General features: G+C 26.0%; 1 protein-coding gene across 2 annotated transcripts; it reads left to right on the top strand.

Annotated features, from left to right (window-relative positions):
- The first annotated feature begins 279 nt into the window (after positions 1 to 279).
- LOC124919263 (BEL1-like homeodomain protein 1) lies at positions 280 to 3,962 on the top strand. 2 transcript variants are annotated; one of them, XM_047459466.1, is made up of 6 exons: positions 280 to 416; positions 595 to 649; positions 911 to 1,817; positions 2,057 to 2,421; positions 2,497 to 2,557; positions 2,878 to 3,962. In XM_047459466.1, exons 3-6 carry the CDS (start codon positions 1,077 to 1,079, stop codon positions 3,712 to 3,714), a joined length of 2,004 nt encoding a protein of 667 aa, XP_047315422.1. In that variant the 5' UTR covers positions 280 to 416; positions 595 to 649; positions 911 to 1,076; the 3' UTR covers positions 3,715 to 3,962. The 2 variants fall into 2 exon arrangements, with proteins under 2 accessions (XP_047315422.1, XP_047315421.1); XM_047459465.1 differs by having other exon boundaries at positions 373 to 649.
- Positions 3,963 to 11,096: the final 7,134 nt, after the last annotated feature.

Raw genomic sequence — 11,096 nt, 5'->3', positions numbered from 1 at the left:
AAAATTAATAATAAATAAAAAAAGTGAGATATTTTTAAGCAAAGCAAATATGGACCCCTAATACTACTATTTGAACGATCATTATCATTATCATCATAATCATTATCTTTACCATCTCTTATTAAAATGATTTATTTATTAAATTAATTGTTAAAACTTAAGATATTGAAGAATAAGCTAAAGAAGGAGACGTTTCCTCGTTTTTCTTTTATCTTTCTCTCTCTAAAAAAGGTTCTTCCCTTTGTAATCTCATCATCATCTTCACCATCATTATTAACAATTCATCATCCAAGCATTCTCCTTCTTATGTTCTTATCAATTGATTTGAGTGTAACTGTATCATAAATTCAAATTAAACTTAAAAAGTTGATTTCTTTAAAATTGGGTTTGGAGAAGAAGATGAAGACTATTTGAGGGTATCTCTTTTTAGATTCCTTTCTCTTTCAAGTAGGTTGTCTTTATAATAATCTTTGAGGAAGCCATTGAAGTACTGACATGGTTTGTCAGATTGGTCAATTGAATAATTTCACTGTCGTCGTCGTCATCTCTCTCTCTGGTTCTCTTTCTTGAATTGATGGATAGTTTTCATTGCAGAAGAAGCTGATTGATCACGTGCGCAGAAATTTGAAGATTTCATTCTCACAAGAAGGTACTAATCATGTTCATGTTTCTCAAATATTTTAAGATTTCTCTCTGCAATTCCCTGTCTCTATCTATCTAGAAACAAGAACAGTTACTAACATAATATTAAACACCCATATCTTCTCTTTCTTTAGGAATAGCTAAAGAAGTAGACGTATGTACACAATATTAGCAATTCTAGATTCTTGGATAACTTATAAAGATCACAAGTAATAAATTACTATTCAATTCATTAATTTCTCATTTCTCCCATTCTGTTTCTTGGCAGGATCTACACCCCAACAGCAGCAGTAATAATTCAATTTTACATCTTTTAACTCTTTGCCTGTCATCATCTGGACAAATATTTAAACCATTCATTTCTAATTCTAGAGAGAGAAATGGATTGATGATCTTTTCAGAAACACAATTTCACACCACTAAAGGATTCATTCATGGCGACTTACTTTCACGGGAATCAAGAAATTCAAGGCGATGGATTACAGACTTTGATTTTAATGAATACCGGCGGCGGAGGTTACAACGTTGGATATTCCGACCACCACCAACAACCTCAGCCGCCACCGAATTTCTCTTTCCTTAATTCCACTTCCGCCGGTGGTGACGCGCCTACAACTAGCGCACAACAATTTGTCGGCATACCTTTGCCGATTGGATCCCACGCGCCGCCCTCTGTCGACGCGTCTGCACACCACGGTCACGGTCACGGTCAGATTCCGCGTTTTCCTTACCACGTTTATGGTTCCATGGAACAGAGGACGCAACCGCAACCGCAACCGCCGCGTGATGTCAATCGTTCGCAACAAGGGTTGTCTTTGACACTCTCATCGCAGCAGGTCGGTGGGATTAGTCGTCCGTCTGTTTTATCTCCGACGAGCGGAGGTGGGTCGCCGTCGTCGGCATCTGGGGTTTCTAACGGCGGTGGTGGTGCAGTGGGTAACAGTGTACAGAGCGTATTATTGGGTTCTAAATACTTGAAGGCTACCCAAGAACTTCTTGAGGAAACTGTTAACGTCGGGAAGGGAATCAGGACTGGAAAAAGCGTCGGCGGCGGCGTCGCCGCAGAAACTGGTGGTGGAGGAGAGACTAGCGGGAAGAGTAACGCGGATTTGACGACGGCGGAGAGACAGGAAATTCAGATGAAGAAAGCAAAACTTGTCCATATGCTCGATGAGGTATGTAATTATTTATATATTTATACATGAATCAAATCAAATCAAAATTTATTTTTATTTTATTAAAGTGAATCCCGTCTCTTTCAAAAAAACCAGATCGATTGTTAAGGAAGATGTACACATCACTTTTCCTGAGTTTTCAGTCATCAGTTCCTTTCACTCTGTACTGAAATTCTCTCTTTTTACTCAACAAACTTTTTACCACAAATCATAATTAGGGTTCTTGATTTACTCTACAGGTAGAACAGAGGTACAGACAATACGATCATCAGATGCAACTTGTGATTTCTTGGTTCGAACAAGTTGCAGGGATTGGTTCAGCAAGAACCTATACATCTCTTGCTTTACAAACAATTTCCAAACAGTTTCGTTGTTTAAAAGACACGATCCTAACCCAGATTAAAGCTGCTAGCAAGAGTTTAGGTGAAGAAGAAGGAGAGAACGAAGGTTCTCGGCTTAAGTTCGTTGATCATCAGCTTAGGCAGCAGAAGGCTTTACAGCAACTGGGTATGATTCAACCTAACGCTTGGAGACCACAGAGAGGATTACCAGAGAGATCTGTCTCTGTTCTTCGTGCTTGGCTCTTTGAACATTTTCTACACCCGTAAGCTGTTTGATAAAATGCCCCACTCAAAAATTTCAATTATTTTTTTTTTAATTGATTTTTCTGGCTTTTCAGTTACCCTAAGGACTCCGACAAACAAATATTGGCGAAACAAACAGGGCTTACTAGAAGTCAGGTATTTTATTTTGTTTTGGTATACTGATTTATTATGATTATGCCGACATATGTATTTGAAATTGATAGAAATTAAAAAGTTATTTTAATAGAATATATTAGGGAAATAAATATATATTATAATAAAAATGTATCTTGGTTGTTTGTTGAATTGCATTATTTAAATTTACTTTCAAACTTTTCATTATTCTATTATCATTTACATTATTTAAATATCAAATGGTCTCTATTTCATTTTTCTTTAATTAAATTGCATTGTATATGACATCTTTAATGTCTTTTTTATCCAAATAATACCAACTAACTTCAAATAATTGACAGGTTTCGAATTGGTTCATTAATGCGCGCGTTCGGCTATGGAAGCCAATGGTTGAGGAAATGTACCTCGAGGAGGTGAAAGAACACGAAAACACAGGGTCGGGTGAGAAGAAGACCAACAAAGACGACGACAACAACAATAATAACAAATCAAACGCAATTCAAGAGAGAACAGCTCAAACAAAGAACCAAGACAACAACAATCTCCTATTGATCCACAACAACAACGGTAACAATAGTCCGACGGGCTTGAGCATGCGAAACCCTCCGGTCTTTTCCCTCGTAGATCCATCCGATATGGAGGTTTCAATCCAAAGCCCGAAAAAACAGAGGAACAACAACAACAGCATAAACAACGAGATCATAATGGCGTCATCCAACAAAGGTGCGATAGGAGAAGAAGAAACAATGAACGATCAATTCTCGATTAAATTCGACACGAGCCAAAGGCAGCAAAACAACAACCGAGAGAGATTCTCCTTACTAGGATCCCCGACTAACCTCATGGGGGGATTCGGGTCATACCCAATGGGTGAAATTGGAAGGTTCACAACAACCGATCAATTCACGGGAGCTTATCCCGCGAATAATAATGGTGTTTCACTCACCCTTGGACTTCCTCACGTTGAAAACCTATCAATGCCGGGTACCCATCATCAAAGTTTCCTCCATAATCATAATAACATGCAAATTGGGAGAAGAGTCGATCTCGGGGATGAAAGCGAATACGGAGGCTTAAACTCGCCGTCGTCTTCTCACACGCAGGTTGTTTATGAGACTGTGAATTTGCAGAACCGAAAGAGGTTCTCCGCTCAATTGATGCATGACTTTGTCGCGTAAAAATGGAGGGAATTTAATGTTTTTAAAAGTATTGGCCTATATTTTTGCAGAGAACCCATTTAGAGTTCTTGTAGCATTGCAACACATTAGGGGGGGATTTGGGTGAGGATTGTATATTATTATTAATTATTCAATATTTTCTGCAGACATGATTATATATATATATATAGATGGGATTGTTGTAATGAATTGTAATTGATACACTATTTTAAGGGGAGGGTATACAAAGTACTATTTTCTTGCTAAAATGATTCATGATTTGGGTTACTTTCTTGTTAAAATTAGAATAATTTCTTAATTTTCATTTTGCAAAGTTAGGGAGAAGAGAAACCATTTGGACGTAATTGAATTAGAAATGTGAAATTGAGAAAATTTAATTTGGATTGTCTTACATAGATATTTTGTATGCTCACAATAATACAATGCAAAATTGTAGATGCAATGATCACATCTTTGGTCATGAAATAGATTTCTCCTTATTTGAATAGGACTTTCACAAAAACAAATGAAAATTAAATTATTTTAAAAATCTTAAGAGATCTTAATTCAAAAGAGAATAGAGATTCATATGTATAGTGCAGTAACTCATCTACCGAAAGGTCTAAATGCAACCAAAACAAGACATAAGACAACAAGTTCTTCAATGAACATAAAATGGTCAATCCAGGCTTTAACAATTGTCTTAGCCGACAATATAATTCTGAGCGATAATAGAACACAGTACACCTTTTTTTTCGATGATCCTCCTATTTTCTTTCCATGTTATTCATCAAAGAAAAATGATAAATTTAACGAAAATTTTAAAGAAAATAAGTCCACGAATCTAGTAGGAAGGAGAATTTTAAAAATGTTTTGAAATGCATGTGGGTAGGAGAGAGAAAATTAAAAATATCCCGAAACACTCATTTTGGATCCCGAAATGCACGAGGGTACGAGATAAAAAAATAAAAAATGTCCCAAAACACTCATTTCGGGTCCCGAAACGCACGTGGATAGGAGAGAGAAAATTAAAAATGTTCCGAAACGATCATTTTAGGTCCCGAAACAGTCATTTTGGAAAAAATAATAATTTATGATCCTGAAATGAGCGTTTCGGGACGTGGGACGTCAGATTCGTGGACTTACTTTCGCTGAAATTTTTGTTAAGTTTATCATTCCTCTTCACGAAATTATTACTATTATTAGTACTAATTAGAAAATAATTATTTGATTCTTGAATTGGTATAAAATTATCTTATCTTGTTTCCTTATATAACTAGTTATATAACTAGGACAGGATTGTTTAATTGAATAATTGAAGTAACTTTTAAAATGACTCATTTTATTTGATACTAGTCATTTTTGATAGGATATAATAATAACAACACCGAATACAGAAATGAAAGAAAATAATTAAAGAATGCAGACACAATATTTACAGTAGTTCGGTCAAAATAGGCTTACATTTATTTTCGAAGCACAAAAATTTCTCAACTTTATTATCAAGAATGTTAAAAGAGTATTACAATGATTATTTCACAATAAAACCTCACACACAACTCACAAGGAAATAATATTCTCAAGGCAAAAACTTGACTTTCTAAAGTGTTTGATTGCACTTTTAAATAAACTCCAATTATGTCAATATCAATATTTTGTCTAAAATTCTTAAAAAACTTCCAAAATATTTTTACAATTTCTTAATTGTATTTGCATAATAAAATATTTAATTTTTCTTTATATTAATCTTATTTCTTAATATTAAGATTATACTTCAAAATATATAGTTTTCTATGAATATATTATTTCTTTGTATCATGAATATTCCATATTTATAATATTGTAAATTTGTTCTAAACAATTTTATGATTAATTATGTTATTGTCTTGATATACTAAAAATAAATTATTATTTTAGCCAATAACTAACATTAATGAGTTAGTATAAAAATTGAAGAGCTTAAGATATTTAAATAAAAATTTAGCGATGAAGAAAAAAACAAGAATTTACTTACTTTTTTTTTTTATTATTATTATTATTTTGTGAAAGTAAACTAAAGGGGAGTCTGTTTTTCTTCATCTCCACAGTAAGAGGAAAAAAATATCAAAGATGCATGAACTTAGAACTCTAAAGCTTCCACTTTTGGAGCAAGTTTACAAAGTATGTGGGGTTCCCAACTTTGGTTTTTTGCTTTCTCAGAACATGTTGCTATTATTATTTACCCTTTGCATCCGATCTTTTCACATCCACACAATGAACCTGTCATGTTTTTCCCATATTTTATTTGCTCGATTTTTCTTAATATGAGCCGTGTTACATGAAAACATTTTTAATAGGTGCGAATCTTCTTTAAATTTGATCTACCCACAACCTGAATCAGGTATTTAAATCTTCATAGCTCACTACTCGAATTTGCCTTAAAAATTTCTTACAATTTGGAAAAAAAGGATTGCGACTTTTTTTTCTTCTTTGAAGTCATTGTCACAGTAACAATAGTTGTAGAATTTTATTTTTTTTAAAAGAATCTATTGACAAAACAAATAAGGTCTATTAGAGCTGCCAAAATAATTGAGACTTAAAGCTTGCCCCCACTTTTGACACTAAGAAAAATCATGTGTAAAATGCAAGCTTCTTCGTTTAATTAGCCGCCTCAAAATATCTACCAACTATATATACATTCATTCTTATGAACATGTGAAATTTAAGATAAAGTTGAAAGTTTATTTTAAATTGTTGGCTTTATGGAAATTTATAAAATGTGTTTATTTTAAAGTAATGCTAATTATATATTATTAGTAAAATTATGAGTTCTGTTTCCATTAAGGATGTTTTAATTTGGAGTGAAGATATACCATTAATATTTAGATTATTTGTATACATATTTAAATATACAATTAATGTAAAAAAAAGAAAAGAAAATAATACTAAAATTATAATTAAAAAAATAAATTATATAAATTTATTTTAATAAGTAAAATTTATTAATTTTTAGTGTATAAATATAAATTTACTTTATTTTGTGAAATCATGTAAAATCAAAGTAATTTTATATTCGTAAAATCATAAAATTTTAAAATAGTAAATTTAATATTTTAAAGTAATTAATTTTAAAATTGCAAGGGTTTAATAAGTGGGTTACTTACCTCTAACTAATTAATCTCTTTTACAATGATCAAATATATATTGACTTGAAATTTGAATTTGAAAATTAAATTTTCTTAGTTCAAGAGCTTGTTTGATAAATGAGTTATTTAGATAAATTATGAGTTTTGTTTTTCAAATAATATGTGTTTGATGGAATTAGTAAAAAAACTAGATTTTTTAATTTTTATTTATAATATATATATATATATATATACATTATAATTAATAATAATTTTTTTTAAATAAAACAATTTAATTTATATTAAATTTTAAAATATAATAAAATAAATATTAAAACATTATACATATATTAATATTAATTTTTATTAATAAGAAAATAAAATTTTAAAAGAATACTAATTTTATAAATTACTAATATTAAAATTTAAATGTTATATTAGATAATATAGTATGTTATAGTTGTATTTATATTGTAAATTTATTTTAATTAATATAATTTTTTTAAATAAAATAATTTCTTAATTTAGTTTATATTAAAATAAAATTTAAAATATAATAAAATAAATTATATATATATATATATTAATATTTATATATATTTAAAAATTAATTAATATTTGTTATTCAAATATATTAATTTTATTTTCAAAGTATAATTATTTATTTATTTGAATTATTTAAAATTTAAATGTTATATTAAATAATATGGTAGGTTATAGTTGAATTTATATTGTGTTTTAATTTTTATTTAAGGTAATTAATAAAAATATTTTAAATGAAATAATTTTAGAATTTAATTTATATTAAAATAAATTTTAAAATATAATAAAATAAATATTATATATATATATATATATTAAAGTGAATTTTTATTAATATAAAACAAAATATTTAATTAGAGGATAATATTAATATTTAAATAATAAAATTAAATTAATTAAATTTTTATATAATGTTTGAATTTTGAGATAAAAATTGAATTTTAACCCAATTATTCGTTCATCAAACAAGCCTATCTATTCAAAATGGTATCTCATTAAATATAGGTACTATAGGCATTATATTATTTCCATCTCAAAATATTTTTAAATTGTGTTTTCTCTAAAATCATATAAGTTAGTTATTAATTAAATCATATAAACAATAATTTTTTTATTCTATTTACTTAATTACTTTGCTTAAATTCTTTCAAATTATTTACATGAGAATTTTGTATTTAAATGGAATTGGAATGTATAAAATATTCTAAGAAATATAATTTTGGCACTTAAAAATAAAACTTAGTAGGTTAGGGATTATGTTTTGTAATGAATATAAAAAAACTAATAATTAAACTTTTGATTATTATGATTGTACAAATTCTATCGCACATGAGGCCTATAAAAAATAATTGGTTATTTGATTTAATATTTTTAATAAGAAAACAAATCAGAAAAAATATTGTTTTTTTTTTTTTTTATGTATTTCATTTAAAAAAGAATATTCACGTAAAATATTTTAAACTAATTTTTTAGTTAGAATATGATTGAAAATAAAACGTTGAAGTAGAATTTCCTAATAATTATAGTATTAAAGTATAAACAACTAATAAAAAGAAAATAATACATTCAATATGATTATAATTATAATTAATATAGTAAACAAATTATTTATTATAATTAATTTATATTAATTAGTGGGCCTTTATTTTATAATTCAGGGCGGATACACAAGAATAAATAAATAATGATTATATTACCTAACTAGGTTAGATTTGAAATCTGTTGTTAAAAACAATAATGATAGTGGGCTGTAACTCACTATTAGACTGCCTATTGTCCAACTAGCTAATACAGGCCTTGGAGCCCAATCATAGTTAGGCCTTCTTATCCTTAACAGGCTCAAATGCCTCCATGACGACGAATAGTCGAATACTTTCTACTTTCAACAACCTTAAGTTCAAATTTATTTTCTATCTATGTCCCCATCCTTTGCTAATAAGACTTATAATTGTTAGGTCAGCCCCCAAATATTGGATATTCATGGGTCCTATGTAACTTGTATAACTTTTATTTAATTTTAATATTTTTTAAAATATAGAGATGTATAATAATATAATGTAAAATTAACATAAGTTATTAGTTGGTTAGTTATATAGTTATATATTTCTTTTTTATTAATTTAGTGATTACAGGTTTACGGAGAATTACTGATATTATCGGTTTATCGAAAATACAGTACCGTAAAATATTGAAAATATTAACTTTTTTATATCGAAAAATTTTACAATATGGTATCGATATCAAAATCAAAATTATTAGTATGGTAATATATATGTATGAGATTTTCAAAATTTGGTATATCGGTATATCGAAATAATATTTATAAATTAAAAATATATAATACTTATAATAAATAAATAATAACTAATTAAATTATAAATGATTATGTTTTAATTTTAATTTCAAAAATTAGATTGACACATTTATTATGAAATTTTGAGCAAAATCAAACAATTATCAATAAATCAACCATTTTAAGTAAATTTATTTCATTCTTAGAATATATTTGAGTTTAACTTTGAAGGTAACTATTATATCTCTTTAAACTTAATAAATTATTATTTTTTTTAAAATAAATTTGATGTTAATTCACTTATATAAACATAATAAGTTAGTTTTGTCTAATGTTTATAAAGTAATTATATTGTTTTTTTTTTTAAGTAATATGTTTTTTTAGATATCGCGTATCGAATTCAAGATATACTGAAATAAATGGTAAAACCAACTCAATTCACTTATGCCTGACATATATTTTAATTTTTTTTATGACTCTATGGGTAGGCCTATGGAAATCCGGACACTCCTACATATGCCTGGAGGTACATGTCTCAAATTTTAAAAAAATAAATATATATTAGTTATATCAATTTTGAACCCATTTAAGCTGGAGTAAAGTTTATGACTAATGTTAACCTTCTACATTAAAATATATATATATATATATATATATATATATATATATATATATATATATATTCACTTTTAGTAATTTTCAGTCACATTCTTTCCTTTCTTATTAGTTTTTAAAGGAATTAACGAATTTTATTGCACGGATAAAATATAAACAAAATGTTATATATAATTATTTTAAATAAAAATAATATTATTCAAATATTTGAATTGATTTAATTTATATAATTAAATTTAATCCAAATTTAATATTTACATATACTTTTAAATTCATCCAATATTTAAAATTTAAAAATCATCTTAAAAAAATATATAATATATGCGGAACAATCATTTAATTTTGGATTAAATTATTAATCAAATTAAAGTTTTATTTGTGTCTAATATTATTTCTTATTGTATACTTATTTAAAAAATAAAAATATTAAAAAATTATATAACTAATTCATTTAAGGTTTTTATATTTTTTATATTTATAATAATTTTGATTATTTAATAACTAAATTTAATAAAAATGAATATTTATACAAAATAGAAAAATAAATAAATTTAATATAATAAATTGTTTAAAAATAAATAAATTAATATAATATATAATTGGAAAAATATAAAAATATTAAAATTAATATATATACATATATAAATAATTTATAATAATAAAAATTTAAAAACTATTTAAAATATTATATATATATATATAATTAATTAATTAAATAAAAATATGATAATAAAAAATATTCTTTCAAATATCTTAATTTATATTTTTATAATAATAAAAAAAATCTTAAATATATTTCTTAGTAAATTTAAAACTTAACATAGTTAAATATATTTTTAATTTAAATATTTGTATTAATTTTTTTTATAATTTTTATTTTTATTTTTAACTAATATTTTTTTTATATTTTTTTAATTTTTTTAATTAATAATATATTAAATATATATATTGATATTTTTTTTTTAACTTTTCATCAGTTCTAAAATATTATTTCTTAAATGTCTTATTTTGTATTTTTTTAATAATAAATAAATAAAAAAAAATTCAAACACTTCAAAATCATAACATTTATAATTAAATATATTTTTAAATTTCTTTTATAATATATATATACATGAATATTATATTTTAAGATTTTTTTTTTATATATATTAATAATTTTAATACTAAAAAAAAAAAAATGTATTATTAAAATCTCTTGCACTCATATATATATATATATATAACTTAATTTATCTTTCAAAAATATACATTATTAACCCTAATTATTCTTAATTCTCACAACACATGTGCATTCTATTATATCTTTTGGCTTTTGCTCACCCTTTATGAAAGAATTTTGCGGTTTT

Source organism: Impatiens glandulifera, chromosome 1 (genome assembly GCF_907164915.1).
Source record: "Impatiens glandulifera chromosome 1, dImpGla2.1, whole genome shotgun sequence".
Classification (NCBI taxonomy): Eukaryota; Viridiplantae; Streptophyta; class Magnoliopsida; order Ericales; family Balsaminaceae; genus Impatiens; species Impatiens glandulifera.
This window is presented reverse-complemented; position numbering and strand designations above follow the sequence as displayed.